Source organism: Neoarius graeffei, chromosome 1 (assembly GCF_027579695.1).
Source record: "Neoarius graeffei isolate fNeoGra1 chromosome 1, fNeoGra1.pri, whole genome shotgun sequence".
NCBI lineage: Eukaryota > Metazoa > Chordata > Actinopteri > Siluriformes > Ariidae > Neoarius > Neoarius graeffei.
In genome coordinates, this window is record NC_083569.1 from 47,801,400 (window position 1) to 47,817,521 (window position 16,122).

The 16,122-nt window shown below is 48.3% G+C and overlaps 1 protein-coding gene across 1 annotated transcript in view; it reads right to left on the reverse strand.

The window, feature by feature from the left end:
- LOC132887697 (zinc transporter ZIP12-like) overlaps positions 1-16,122 on the reverse strand; it is a 37,202-nt gene that overhangs the window by 3,483 nt on the left and 17,597 nt on the right. Inside the window, exons 7-10 of the mRNA XM_060923218.1 lie at positions 15,919-16,071; positions 13,317-13,397; positions 13,119-13,191; positions 12,351-12,509 (exon numbers count right to left, since the gene is read on the reverse strand). Coding sequence (XP_060779201.1) covers positions 12,351-12,509; positions 13,119-13,191; positions 13,317-13,397; positions 15,919-16,071 — 466 coding nt within the window. The remainder of the gene's footprint in view (positions 1-12,350; positions 12,510-13,118; positions 13,192-13,316; positions 13,398-15,918; positions 16,072-16,122) is intronic.

The following is a 16,122-nucleotide window of genomic DNA, read 5'->3' on the forward strand; positions in this document are numbered from 1 at the left end:
AGCCCTCCCAGTCCACCAGATATTGCAACCCGCCGCGGACCCGGCGGGAGTCAAGCAGGCGATTCACAGTGAACACAGTCTGCCCCTGGAAGATGCGGGGGGGTGGGGGGTTCCTAGGGGCAGGGGCATACGTAGACGTCAGTACGGGCCGTAACAGGGAAACATGGAAAGTGGGGTTGATCCTCAGAGTCCGGGGCAACTGGAGCCGGTAGGAGACAGGGTTCACCCTGCGCACCACCTTGAAGGGGCCAATGTAGCGAGGAGCAAGCTTGCGGTTCTCCACCCGCAGTGGAAGGTCCTTAGTGGACAGCCAAACACGCTGCCCAGGGCGGAAAGCGTGTGCAGGTCTTCTATGGCGGTTGGCCTGAGTCTGGTTGGTTCTGGAGGTCTGTATGAGGGTCTTCCTGACCTTGCTCCAGGTCTTGCGACACCGTCTCACATATTGGTTGACCGAGGGCACCCCCGCGTCCTCCTCCTGGTCCGGGAACAGAGGTGGCTGGAACCCGAATTGGCACTGGAATGGCGACAGCTTGGTGGCCGATGACTGCAGGGTGTTGTGGGCGTACTCCGCCCATGGCAGCCAGGTGCTCCACGATGTCGGGTTATCCATAGCCAGGCCTCGCAGGGTGGTTTCCAGGTCCTGGTTGAGCCTCTCCGTCTGACCATTGGACTGTGGGTGAAACCCAGAGGAGAGGCTGGCAGTGGCTCCGATGACCTTGCAGAACCCGTGCCACACTCGGGAGGAGAACTGGGGCCCTCGGTCTGAGACGATGTCCTGTGGAAGACCAAAGACTCGGAAGACATGATTAAACAAAAGTTTCGCAGTTTCAAGAGCAGAGGGGAGTTTGCACAGTGGTATGAAGCGGCAGGCCTTGGAGAATCTGTCAACTAAGACCAAAATGACCGTGTTACCTTGTGACTCAGGGAGACCCGTGATAAAGTCGACTGCCACGTGGGACCAGGGACGCCGGGGAATGGTCAGAGGATGCAGGAGACCCTGGGGACGCTGTCGTGGGTTCTTGGTTCTGGTGCAAACCTCACAGGACAGGACAAATGACCTTACTTCCTTCTCCATGTTAGGCCACCAGAAGCGTCTTTTCAGGAAGTCCAGGGTCCTCCGAGCTCCCGGGTGGGCGGTGAGAGGGGAAGAGTGACCCCACTGGAGAACCTTGGCCCGGGCTTGATGTGGGACGTACAAGAGGCCTGGTGGCCCCGTCCCAGGACCGGGGTCCTGGCGTTGGGCTCGTCGGACAGCCTCCTCAATACCCCAGCGGACAGGGGCCACAATCCGGGACACAGGGATAATAGGCCCGACTTCATTCTCCCTGTTAGTGGCAGAGAACAGTCTGGACAGTGCGTCAGGTTTGGTGTTCTTGGAGCCGGGGCGGTATGAGAGGGTGAAGTCAAACCGACTGAAAAACAGGGCCCACCTAGCCTGTCGAGGGTTCAGTCTCTTGGCTTGCTGGAGGTACTCCAGGTTCTTGTGGTCAGTCCAAACCAGGAATGGATGTTGTGCTCCCTCCAGCCAGTGCCTCCACTCCTCAAGGGCCAGTTTGACCGCTAGCAGTTCTCGATCCCCCACATCGTACCGGGACTCAGCAGGACTCAGGCGGTGGGAGAAGTAAGCGCAGGGGTGCAGCTTTCCTTCCGAACGTTGAGAGAGCACCGCGCCGACACCACTGTCCGAGGCGTCCACCTCCACGATGAATGGTTGGGAGGTGTCCGGGAGAACCAGAATGGGTGCCGTGCAGAAGCGGTCCTTGAGGTCTTTGAACGCCTTTTCTGCCTGAGGAGACCAGCCATAAGATCCACCTGTCCCTTTGGTGAGGTCTGACATGGGTGCTGCCACAGAACTGAAGTTCCTGATGAACTTGCGGTAGAAGTTAGCGAATCCTAAGAACCGCTGAACCTCCTTAACGGACTTGGGAGTAGGCCAATCCCGGACGGCCAGGGTCTTGGCAGGGTCCATTTGGAGTTGGCCTGTCCGTACAATAAATCCCAGAAAGGAGACCTCGGGAACATGAAATTCGCATTTCTGGGCCTTGGCGAACAGATTGTTCTGTAGCAGCCTCTGGAGAACCTGGCGGACATGGTGGCGGTGCTCCTGCACGGTCTTGGAAAAGATAAGGATGTCGTCGAGGTAGACAAAAACGTATAGGTTAATCATGTCCCTTAAGACGTCGTTGATTAGGGCCTGAAAAACAGCTGGTGCGTTGGTGAGTCCGAAGGGCATCACCTGGTATTCGTAGTGCCCAGACGGGGTGTTAAAGGCAGTCTTCCACTCGTCTCCCTGTCGGATACGGATGAGGTGGTATGCGTTCCGTAGGTCCAACTTGGTGAAGACGGTGGCGCCTTGGAGCAGGTCGAAAGCTGTGGACATCAGCGGAAGGGGATATCGGTTGCGCACAGTGATCTTATTCAGGCCCCTGTAATCAATACATGGTCGGAGCCCCCCATCCTTCTTGCCGACAAAGAAGAAGCCGGCTCCAGCAGGTGAAGTGGAGGGTCGAATAAACCCAGAGACCAGGGCATCTTTGAGGTATTCCTCCATGGCCTTGCGTTCTGGCTGAGAGAGTGAAAACAGTCTGCCACGAGGAGGGGTAGTCCCAGGGAGCAAGTCGATGGCACAGTCGTAGGCCCGGTGCGGAGGAAGAACGGCGGCCCTGCTCTTGCTGAATACCTCCTTGAGATCCCAGTACTCTGTGGGAACTTGAGATAACTCGGTGAGATCAGGGGGCTCGGCAGGAGACACAGGAGAGCTAGAGAGCAGACAAGAGGCATGGCATGCAGGGCCCCATTCCACAACCTGGCTTGTTACCCAGTCTATGCGAGGGTTGTGGCGAGTAAGCCAAGGAAGGCCTAGAATAACTGGGAACTCAGGTGAAGGAATCAGGTGCAGGGATATTTCTTCCTTGTGACCTTGAGACTGGAGGAAAACTGGAGACGTAACTTGGGTGACTCTTCCATCACCTAACGCTTGGCCATCGAGGGCAGACACAGACAGTGGGACTTCAAGAGGTGCAGTCGGAATATTGATGCTTTGGGCGAAGTGAATATCCATAAAGTTCCCAGCCGCCCCTGAGTCTATCAAAGCTTGACAAGAGTGGACAGACTCACCCCAGGAGATGGAGACCGGGATGTAGATTCCTTGGCCAGGGAGTCCGGGAGAGAGGGTAGGCCCCGTCACAACCCTCCCTCGGCTGGACGGGGCGGTCCTTTTCCCAAGAGTTCGGGACATGATGCTCGGAAGTGACCAGGCTTGCCACAGTAGATGCAGCACTTGTCCCTCCTTCTGCGCTCCCTCTCAGATGCGGAGAGGCGAGTACGACCCACTTGCATGGGTTCTGGACAGTCACTGAAGGAGGTAGACGGTCTCCAGGTAGAGGTAGGGAGGCTGGGGGGGCTCAAGGCTTGGTGGCGTTCTCTCATCCTGTTGTCCAGACGAATAGCATGTGAGATGAGGGTTTCGAGGTCACTTGGGCGTCCAATAGAGGCCAGACCGTCCTTGATGGGGTCAGACAGACCATGGTGGAAGGCTGACACCAGGGCAGTCTCGTTCCATCCACTTACTGCTGCGAGTGTTCGGAACGAGATGGCGTAATCTGCGACGCTTCCTCCTTGCCGGATGGACATGAGCTTTCGGGCTGCGTCGGTACTGATGTCTGCCTGATCGAAGACCCGAAGCATCTCTTCAGAAAACAGCTGGAAATCAAAGCACTCAGGTCCCTGTCTTTGCCAGATAGCAGTAGCCCAGGCTCGCGCCTTACCAGCTAATAAGGTGATCACAAAGGCAATCTTGCGGCGATCCGTAGTGTAGGTGGTAGGCTGAAGCTCAAAGGTGAGTTGACACTGGGTAAGGAACTCTCGGCACTCACTGTGCTTGCCATCATACCTCTGTGGTGCAGGAAGGCTGGGTTCGCGAGGTGAAGAAGGCAGCATTGCAGGAGGCACTGGAGCAGGAGTGGGAGCTGGATCAGGAGCAGGAACTGGATCAGGAGCAGGAGATGCAGGCAGAGATGTCAGCTGTGCCAGGGTTTTCCCAATTTGCTGAAGCAGTTCCTCGTGGCGAGCGAGGGCCTCACGTTGGCTGGTGAGCGTACGTCCATGAGCGTCCATGGTCGCTCCGAAGCGTGTCAAAGCTGCCATAATTCCCTGAAGGTTGGCCGGGTAGACAGTTGAAGCAGCCTCTGCTGAGTCGGTCATGACGGAGTCTTTCTGTTAGGGTTTTGCTGGGATTCGAACCTGGTTCGTTGGTGTGATAATCCAGCAAACCCCCACTAGGCCACCAGGGGGATGACTCAAATGCAGAGGCGTGAGGCGGAAGTAGAAAAAGAATCAAAAGGTTTATTTAAACTATATACACTATATACAGGGCAAAACAAAAGACAAAAAAAACCAAAGAGTATAATCCAAAAGAAAAGAAAAGTGCAAAAATACAAAAGCTAAGAAGATCAAAAAACACAGTACAAAGGAAACTGGAGATAAACATAACAGCACAAAGACTCCGTGACAAGAGGACTGAACTCAGGGGTATAAATAGACAAACTAATTAAGGACACAGGTGAAGATAATTAGGCAATTAACACAAACACAAAACACAGGAACAGTGGCGGCCTCTAGAGGCCAAAATAAACACGACATGAAAAGGAAATAACAGCGGCCTCTAGAGGCCAAAACAGTCCTAGTCCTAACAGGAACAGAGGGCCTGCTTCAGGTTGATGAAGGCTGCCTCCGCCGCGGGATTCCACTTCACCATTCTTGAGTGTCATTTGGTTGTCAGATCTGTCAGGGGTGCAGCAATGGAAGCAAAATTGGCAATAAAACGCCGGTAGTAGCCGGCTAGGCCCAAAAACGACCTCACCTGCTTCTTTGTGAGGGGTCGCGGCCAGTCTTGTATGGCCCGCAGCTTCGCTTCCTGTGGCTTGACCAGTCCCCGGCCCACGGTGTACCCCAGGTAATTGGTTTCACTGAAGGCTAGCCTGCATTTTTTCGGATTTGCCGTCAGACCTGCATCTCTGAGGGAATCAAGCACAGCTTGTACATGGGGTAAATGACTGTCCCAATCTGGACTTTGAATGACAACATCATCTAAAAATGCAGCTGCATACCTCTTGTGGGGAGCAAGGACCCGATCCATTAAGCGCTGGAACGTGGCCGGTGCTCCATGCAGACCAAATGGAAGCCGTGTGTATTGGTAGAGACCTTCTGGTGTGGCAAAGGCCGTCTTCTCCTTTGATGCTGAGGTCAGGGGCACCTGCCAGTAGCCTTTTGTAAGGTCCAGAGTGGTGAGGAACCGGGCATGTCCTAAGGAGTCTACTAAGTCATCGACACGGGGCATAGGGTATGAATCAAACTCTGACACCTCATTCAATTTGCGATAATCATTGCAGAATCTCACCGACCCATCTGGTTTGGGAACCAGGATGATGGGGCTTGGCCAGGCACTTTTGGACTCTTCGATGACTCCCAGCTCTAGCATCTTTCTCACCTCCTCCTGGATAGCCACCTTGCGAGCCTCCGGCACATGATAGGGACGCTGGGTCACTGTTCGGCCCGGGACGGTGCGGATCTCGTGTTGGGCCACCTCTGTGTGCCCGGGGAGTGAGGAGAAGATGTCTCAGTTGTGGTCCACCAGCTCTAGGATCATCTGCCGCTGGTGTGGGGATAGGCCTGGCCCCACCTGAACCTCCTCTCTGGCGGGTTCTTTGGACTCTGTAGGGGGCAAACAACTGAACAATGCCTCCCTGGCGTGCCATTTTTTCAAGAGGTTAACGTGATATATCTGCTCAGGTTTTCTTTTATCAGGCTGTCTCACCTTATAATTCACTTCTCCTACCCGCTCGATGACCTCATACGGTCCTTGCCAGGTTGCCAGGAACTTACATTCCATGGTCGGCACCAGGATCAGCACTCTGTCCCCCGGCTTAAACTCTCTCGGCTGGGCAGGTCGGTTGTAGGAGGCCTGCTGTTGCCATTGAGCAGTCTCCATGTGTTCCTGCACTATCGGGTAGACTGCCCTCATTCTCTCCTTCATGGCCCTGACATGCTCGATCAGGGTCTGCTGTCTGCAGGGTTGCTCCTCCCAAGCCTCCTTGGCAATGTCCAGCAGCCCTCTGGGTCTGTAAGAAAGCAAAAGTTCAAAAGGCGAAAAGCCAGTAGAAGATTGGGATACCTCTCTCACTGCAAACAGCAGGTATGGCAGCAGCTGGTCCCAATTCCACCCATCCTCTTCAACCGCCTTCCTCAGCATTGACTTCAGATTCCTGTTAAAATGTTCGACCAATCCATCTGTCTGGGGGTGGTAGACAGATGTTCGCAACTGTTTGATCTTCAACAGGGCACACAGTTCTTTCATCACCCTGGACATGAACGGGCTGCCTTGGTCCATTAATATCTCCTTTGGAATTCCTAGACTGGTGGAGAGGAGGAACAGCTCCTTGGCTATTTGTTTGGAGGTCGCCTTCCTCAGGGGGGATGGCCTCAGGGTACCGGGTTGCATAGTCCAGGATGACCAGGATATACTGATGCCCCCTAGAGCTTTTTGGCAAAGGACCAACTATATCCAGTCCAATCCTCTCAAAAGGAGTTTTGATAATTGGTAAGGGGATGAGCGGGTTACAGTATGGGGGCTTAGGCGCCACCTTCTGGCATTCTGGGCAACTACGACAGTAATTCTCTGTTTTCTTGTGCACTCCAGGCCATAAGAAACGCTGTAAGATCCTCTCTTTTGTCTTCTCTACACCTAGGTGGGCCCCCAGTGGATGTGTATGTGCCAGATTGAGCACAGTCGCCCGGTGGGGCTGTGGTACAAGGAGCTGTTCATGCACTTCGTCATTTTTCTTCACTACCTGATACAGTAGGCCATGTATAATTGCGAAATGGGGGTATGTAGGGCTTGCTCTATCCCCTAGCAGTACACCCTCTAGCACCTGCACATTTCTTAAGGCATTTGCAAGAGTGGGATCCTGCAACTGGGCAGTACCATACTGGCCTGTGAGAGGGGGAAGCTCCTCAATGCCTGGGGCGTCTTCCTCGTTTGAGCTCGGAGAGCTTTCCGGGGCCACATTCTCTTCTCCAGTGTCCGGGCCAGTCTCTGTGTCGGCCTGGGTGCCTGTCATCTCTGTGAGGGCAAACGTGGGGATGAGTGGTTGTGCGGGTTGCACTTGTGTGTTTGCAGGACGAGTCTTACCCCTCTGACTGCAGGGTACCCAGGCTGGCCTCTGCTGGGTCTCTCTCCACAGCAGGTGGAAGGCTGGGCAATCTCGCCCAATCAGAACAGGAACAGGGAGGGAATCAACCACTCCCACCCTCGTGTGTATAGTCCCCCTGGTGGTGGTCACTTTTAGTTCAGTGGTGGGGTACTCTTTGGTGTCTCCATGGACGCAGAAAACTGGGAGAACTTTGTCAGTGGTCAGACACGATGGATGCACCAAGGTTACCCGACTACCCGAATCTAACAATGCTTCGACATCATGGCAATTCACCATCACTGGGCAGGTGGGGGGTTGATCTGGGGGCCCGTCTGCGGCCCCAACGAGTGATGCAAACAGCTGGGAGGATGGTGAGCTGAAGGACCCTGCAGTGGGCATAGGCTCGTCCACCGATTTCCCACACTGCCAAGACATGTGTCCCATATCCCCACACTGGAAGCATTGTCGGGTGTCACCATCACGGGGAATTCTAACCAGACCCGGCTGCCTTCTGGCTCCCCCTGGAGCATAGCCAGGTCCTGCTGTGGCTGGGCTGGACACCTTGGGGTTTTTGGGGCGGCCTCCCCCTGTCGACAGCGGGGGTGCAGTCCTGGGGTCCTTCCTGGAAGCACGGAGCATTTCAGTTGTGGCCTGGTACTTTTCCACAGCTTCAACAGTCAATTCAGCTGTGGTTAGGGCTTGTTGGCTGACGAAGCGCTTCACCTCATATGGCAGGGCTCGTATGTAGTGATCCATGACAATGGCTTCCACTACTGCAGCCACTGTGGTCTTTTCAGGTTCCAGCCATTTCCTCGTGATTCTGGAAAGTTCATGCATCTGCGCACGGGGAGCCTGGTCTGCTTGGAAGGTCCAGCTGTGGAAGCGTTGAGCTATACTGAACTTGGTGAGCCCATGTCTGCTGAGGATCTCCGTCTTCAGAGCATCATAGTTCGTAGTCTTGTCAGGGGGTAGGTCTCGGACAGCATTCAATGATTCTCCCGTTAAGAATGGGGCTAACAGTCCAACCCACTGTGCCCTGGGCCATCCTTCCCTAGTGGCCGTGGCTTCAAAGGTGTGCAAGTATGCCTTAACATCATCTGTGGCCCCCATTTTGGAGATAAAGTTACTTGCCTTTATTGGGCCCACACTCCGAACAGCCATCCTCTTCTGTAGCTGCAACTCCTCTGCCTTCAGTTGGTTGGCTTTCCTTTGTCCTCCAGGAGGGCCGCACTCACCTGTATTTGGGCTTGCTGGCCTGCAATGAGGGCCTTCAAAATTTCCTCCATCTTGCTGTGTGGAGGGACTATAGCTAACGGGGAAATTAAGCAATCAAATGTTCAGTGTCCTCCTCATACACGCACTATTATTGAAATGCCCGCATTCTCCACCATATGTGACATCAGGAGAGGTTGGCTGGCTCTCAGCGGGACCCTTCAATCAGTGCAAGGACACAAAGGTTAGAACAAATCAAGATTTTTAATGTTATGCCAGGAGATTAAACAGAAAAGGTATCTCAAAGTCCAATGTTCAAACGAAGATGGATTCCCAAAAGTCAAACTCAAACAATGTCTCTGGCTTTAGAATAACAAAATTATAGGCAGGTTTCCTTCAGTCCAATATCCTTTTCATGGAACAAACAAAATCTTCTGCCTTACTTGGAGTCCAGTCAACAATCCCTGTAGTCTTCAGCCCGGTGGCGGTCCAGTAGCAGGCGTTCATAACACAGGCAAGTATTTCAGTGAAAAATCCCTCAGGTAAGAATTCCAGATAAGCATTTCGATGAATACTCCGCCCAGCAGGATCCACTCAGCAGGAGAGTCCATGAACCTCGCTCCTCTCTCCTCCACCTTCACACTGAGAGTTTTGAGCTCTCACAAAGCCCTCTTACTCATTAGGCCCTCATTGGCCACAGGTGTGTTGCCGTGTTGTGTGCTGGGGGGTGAAGTTCCCAACTCCACCACCAGATGGAGATATAGCTGCCAGTGGTTGGAGCCATCTCCGTGGAATATAGCGCCCCTCCAAGACGCAGCCTCTCGGGATGTCACTATATATATATATATATATATATATATATATATATATATATATATGAAGGTCCTGGGTTCGAGCCCCGGGACCGGCGAGGGCCTTTCTGTGTGGAGTTTGCATGTTCTCCCCGTGTCCGCGTGGGTTTCCTCCGGGTGCTCCGGTTTCCCCCACAGTCCAAAGACATGCAGGTTAGGTTAACTGGTGATTCTAAATTGACCGTAGGTGTGAATGGTTGTCTGTGTCTATGTGTCGGCCCTGTGATGACCTGGCGACTTGTCCAGGGTGTACCCCGCCTTTCGCCTGTTGTCAGCTGGGATAGACTCCAGCTTGCCTGCGACCCTGTAGAACAGGATAAAGTGGCTAGAGATAATTAGATGAGAATATATATATATATATATATATATATATATATATATATATATATATATATATATATTGATTGCCTGGGCAGTGTAGAGTTGAGATCAGAAGTTTACATACAGTGACATGAATGTCATCTTGGATATGAATATCATGGCAATATTTGGGCTTTCAGTAATTTCTCTAAACTGTTCTTTTTCTGTGCCAGAATGTACAGCATACATCTTTAATTAAAAAAACACACTAGAATTTGGTGCACAAGTTTTAATTTTCTTTGGGTTTTCTGAAATCAACACAGGGTCAAAAATATACATACAGAACACCTAAAATTTGGGTAAAATGTCTTTTCGCAAGATTCACCTTGACCAAACATTTTTGCTTACCACGAACAAGCTTCTGGCAGAATTCTGGTTGGATATTTCATGACTCTTCATGGTAGAATTGGTAGAGTTCAATTAATTTTTTTTTCTTGTCATGGACTTGACTCATAAGCACAGTCCATATATTTTCAATAGGGTTGAAGTCAGGACTTGTTTTAGGTTTAATATTAGCCTGCTTTATCCTCCATAACCAGCTCTGATGCGTGTTTGGGCTTATTGTCCTGTTGTAACTCCCAAGTCCCAAGTTGTGTTCAAGTTGCTGATGGTTTATGCTGAAAAATTCTGAGGTAGTCCTCCTTCTTCATTATTTCATCCACTTTGTGCAATGAACCAGTTCCACTGGCAGGAAAACAGACCCAGAGCACCAGCTGGTACAGTGTCCAACTGTACATGATGGTCATTGTGGCCAAACAACTCAATCTTTGTCTCATTTGACCATACAGCTTTCCTCCAGAAGGCTTTTTTTCTTTGTCCATGTGGTCAGCTTCAAACTTTATTAAGACTGAAGGTGTCAATTTTGGAGCAGGGGATTATTTCTTGGACAGCAGCCTCTTAGTCCTTGGTGATCTGAACTGTAGACAGTGATCCATCAGCTTCCAGTTCATGGCAGGGCTGTGCCATGGTGGTTCCCAGGTTGTTCCTGACCATCCAAACCAATTTCCTTTCAGCTGAGGGTCACAGTTTGGGTTTTCTTGAAGCAAAGTGGCTTGGCAAAGTGACTGCATCTCACAATAACTTGGATACAATTGTTTGAACTGATCTTGGAAGTTGCAGTTCTTTAGAAATGGCTCCAAGAGACATTCTGGAATTGTGTACATCTGCGATCCTCTTTCTCAGATCTGCACTGAGCTCCTTGGACTTTCCCATTGTATTGTGTGTTGGTCAATCCAAGGAGTGCTGTAAACAAACCATTTTATGAAGGCACAGAGAAGCTACCAGCTGTAGTCAATCATGATCACTAACAGGAAGTTAAGAGACCTTGGCCTTGGCAAGATAAGAGACATTTTGGAAGTTTCAGCCACTCTGAATTAATAATCTCAGTAAGCATATGTAAATTTTTGCCCCTTTATGTATAATTTTGACCCTGTGTTGATTTCAGAAAGCCCCAAAGAAAATTAAAACTTGTGCACCAAATTCTCATGGTTTTTTATTTAAAGATGTATGCTGTACAATGATTCTGCCACAGAAAAAGAACAGTTCAAAGAAATTACTGAAAGCCCAAATATTGCCAAATATTGTCATGACATTCATATCCAAGATGACATTCATATCACTGTCTGGAAACTTCTGACCACAATTGTATATACTATTAAGTGCATTTTGTAGATCAAAAATAAGCAGACATTCCACATATTTGGGCGCACTGCATAGCCCAAACGGCATCACTCAGAATTGCCACAACCCTGTTCCTAAACACCGTAATTGCCTGGCAAAGCAACTCATGGAAGCAAGCTCAGGATTTGGAGATGTCCATGGGTTCCAGACATCAGGCAGTCATTGACCGCAAAGGATTTGCACCCAAGTCTTAAAAATAATTCTGATATTTATAATTTTTTTAATTTGTCCAATTTCTTTTGAGGCTGTAAAAATGGAGGGATTATGTAAAAAATTGATGTAATTTTGAAACAGTGAATGAAATATTTTTGCTCAAGCCCTTGAATTAAAGCTGAAAGTCATTTCAAAATCATTGTAGTGGTGTACAAAGGCAAAGTTCTGAAAATTGTGTTGCTGTCCAAATACTTATGGACTGACTATGTGTATATTTTACCCTTGCCTGACAGTTTGATTGCACAAGATTTTTTTTTAATTTTGTTTGATTCACATTTCCAATTTCTTCAAGAGAGGACAATTTAGGTGTAGTGTAAACTGATGGAATAATTTAAGGTCTAAGATATTTATCATGGGGCAGCACAGTAGTGTAGTGGTTAGCACTGTTGCTTCACAGCAAGAAGATCCTGGGTTTGAGCCCAGTGGCCAACGAGGGCCTTTCTGTGTGGAATTTGCATGTTCTCCCCATGTCTGCGTGGGTTTCCTCCGGGTGCTCCGGTTTCCCCCACAGTCCAAAGACATGCAGGTTAGGCTAATTGGTGGCTCTAAATTGACCATAGGTGTGAATGTGAGTGTGAATGGTTGTTTGTCTCTGTGTCAGCCCTGCGATGACCTGGCGACTTGTCCAGCATGTACCCCACCTCTCGCCCATAGTCAGCTGGGATAGGCTCCAGCTTGCCTGCGACCCTGCACAGGATAAGTGGCTACAGATAATGGATGGATATTTATAATGAGAGATATTAAGGCAAGCAAGGAAATGTCACAATTGCTTAAAAATTTTGCTCACTTAAAGCTAAGTAAATTGAGGTCTTTACATTAATTTTCACTTCAAAATTTAACTCACCCATTTCATGGGGAATCTCATGGCACAGGATAGCTACTGTTGTGGCCATGCCAGTTTCGACTGAGTTGGAGAAAGCTGCTCCCACCATCAAACCATCTGCAAAATTATGCAGGCTGTCACCCACTATCACCATAACAGCCAGCAGTGGAATGCCTTGTTCTGGGGAAATATAGAGAAGAAAAATAAATTAGTCTGTAAAGATGATGATAATGATGACATAGAATATGAGGGTACTTTGAAAAGTTCTCGGCCTCACCCAGAAAACGTCACAGGAGAAAGATTGTTCTTGCATTATTTTCCATCACAGTCTTCTTCAACTTCAATGCACTTGGTCCACTGATGTTCAAGTTTCACTCTCCCTTCATGGAAGGTCACATCTTGAGCCTCCAGATCCTCCTCAACAGCATGGATGACTTCATCATCACTCTAAAAATGGTGACCACCAAGTGGGATTTCAGTTTGGGAACGAGATAGAAGTCAGACGGTGCCAGGTTGGGTGAGTAAGGTGCATGCGGCAACAGTTCAAAACCACATTTGGCTGTTTCTGCCCCTGCCACCTGTGCTGTGTGGATGAGCACATTGTCCTGGAGCAACATCACGCCAGCTTGAAGCGTTCCTCTCCTTTTTTCTTTGATTGCTTCTTTCATTTGAGTTTTTGTGGACAGTGATATAAGGCTTTATAGTATACAGTTATGCCCCAAAATGGGAGCTACACCCCTTGTTTCTGGGTGAGGCCGAGGACTTTTTGAAGTATCCTTGTACACTTACTCTGTTGCTGACCAGGATTGGTGCTGGGCTCCACTGGTTGTATTTCTGTACACTCTGTCTCCTCTAACCTTCTCTGCACACAAATTTAACAGGTCCACTGAGGTGAATATTGTGCCAGTAATTATTCACTCACATCTCTGAAACAACATATCCCACAGGCATAATGTAGTTTCATAAGAACCCATAGCACACACTGACCAATTGCATGGTGGACACTGATTTTCCTCGCTGGCCTTCTCCATTACAGCTCAGTTCCACAGGCAAGCCATGTGAATGACTCTGCGAGAGAGAACACAATGCTACATACTGAGATATACATGCATCCAGGATACATTTGCCTGAATATCCAGTGTACTACATACACCAGATGTGCACACATGGGGTTCACAAGTAGTAAAAAGAGGTAGACAGCACAAACTCTAAACACTAGATGGCACTTTTTCAAGGAGAAAATAGAGATTACACAGACTAGTTATACACTCACTGGCCACTTTACTAGGAACTTGTTCTTGATTCTAAGATTCCTGTTCTTGGCTGCAGGAGTGGAACCCCATGTGATTTTCTGCTGTTGCATGCTGAGATGCTTTTCTGCTCACCACGGTTGTAAAGAGTGATTATATGAGTTGCTATATCCTTCCTGGCAACTCAAACCAATCTGGCCATTTTCCTCTGACCTCTCTTATCAACAAGACGTTTCCACCCACAGAACTGTCGCTGACTCAATGTTTTTTTTTGTTTGTTTTTTTGCACCATTCTGTGTCAACTCTAGAGAGTGTTGTGTGTGAAAACCCCAGGAGATCAGCAGTTTCTGAAATACTCAAACCAGTCCATCTGGCACCAACACCCATGCCACAATGAAAATCACAGAGATCACAATTTTTCCCATTCTGATGGTTGAAGTGAACATTAACTGAAGCTCTTGATTTGTATCTGCAAGATTTTGTACATTGTGATGATGTCAAGGGATTGGCTGATTAGATAACCCACAGAAGACAGCAGGTGTATGGGTGCACCTAATAAAGTGGCCAGTGAGTGTATACTGTATAATTCAGTTGTATATGCTATATACTAAAATCTATACTTGTAGTATGCAGTATAGTATGCAGCATGCCAGAATTATTATCTGTCAAGAACTCTTAGCCGTAGTTAATTTTGCATCTCTTACATCACAAAAGTGGCCAATTGTGGCACAAGAGGAAGTGGGTCAATGGGGGAATTACTTGATTTGATTAGATTAGATTAGATTAGATTAGATTAGATTAGATTAGATTAGATTAGATAAAACTTTATTGATCCCTTTGGGAGGGTTCCCTCAGGGAAATTAAGATTCCAGCAGCATCATAACAGATAAACATAGAAAAGAAAGAGAGAAAAACTTCTAGATAAATTAAAAATAAATTAAGTATTTACATATACAAATATAAAAGAATAAGATATGGGGAAGAGAGGAAGGGGGGAAGGAGGGGGGAAAGGGGGGAGAAGTGGGGTTAGGGTAAGTGTGTGTGTGTGGGGGGGGGGAAGCAGGAAAGATATTGCACTTTATATTGCACATTATATTGCACATTGTCCAGTATTGCTTATTGTTAGGCTAGGCTACTGCTCCTTCCCGTCCTCTGTCCTCCTGTTACTCCTCCTCCCCCCCAGAGAGGAGTTGTACAGTCTGATGGCATGAGGGACAAAGGAGTTTTTGAGTCTGTTCGTCCTGCACTTGGGAAGCAGCATTCTGTCACTGAACAGGCTCCTCTGGTTGCTGATGACAGTGTGCTCTTAATAATAATAATAATAATAATAATAATAATATTTAACTGGCAATGTGTCTCGTCTACAGCGTTTACCTTTAACTGTGTTGTATTGGCTGGCTGCAAACTAGATAGTGTGTTATTTGGATAGCTTGCTTGCTAACTAGAAGAATTAGGTAATGAGGTTACAACATATTTCATGTAAAGATGCACTAGTTGACCATTAAAAACTGATCTGATTTATAGACTGCTATGTCCATGTTTTACACTATGGCCAAAAAGTATGTGGACACCTGACCTTCACGTGGGCCTTCCCCAAACTGTTGGCACAAACTTGAAAGTCCACAATTGTCTTCAATGTCTTTGTATGCTGTAGTTTTAAGATTTCCTTTCACTGGACCTAAGGGGCCCAAACATGTTCCATCATGACAATGCCCCTATGTGTCAAGTAAGATCCTCGAAGACATGGTTGGCCAACGTTGGTGTGGAAGAAGTTGAGTGGCCTGTACAAGACCCTGACCTCAACCACTAAACATCTTTGGGATGAATTTAAATGACAGTTGTGCACCAGGCCTCCTCGCATGACACTGGTGCCCAACCAAACACTAGTGAAAAGCTTTCCCAGAAGAGTAGTAGCAAAGGGGGAAGAACTCAATACTAATGCCAATGTTTTTGGAATGGGATGTTTAATATTCAGGTGTACGCATACTTTTAGCAAAATAGTGGATTTATAAAGGAAATTGTATCAGATCAGATTCACGGTCATTAAGTTTTGCAACTAAATTGTATTACGATACAGTAAGGTTGTTTTGATTCTTCTGATTTCCAAAGTTTTGCATTTTTTCTTTTTAGCTGACTGCATTTTTTGCGCCTCAACATGTTGGACCCTATAGAGTGCGTCCCTATAAGACAGGGTTTAATGTAGACTCTTTTTTGGAAGCTAATAACACCTAAATATCCAGAAAAGCCATAAAGAACCCCTTTCCTACAAAGAAGAAATGACAGGGAGAAGAGTGATTTTGAAAATAGAATTGAAACAGTGGATTTTTGAAAGAACTTACATGCCCATGAGATGACATTACAAACGAGAAGATTCTCTCAATAAGAAAAAAACCATAGATCCCAGAAATAATGCCCATGATCTTCCACAGGTACTCTTTTTGTTCCATGAGGTTAGAGTCATCGTGCTGGCTGTCATCATGAAGGCCAAGGATCTCCAAATTAGTTGGGAAAATGTGGACAAAAACATATGAATAGTAATGATT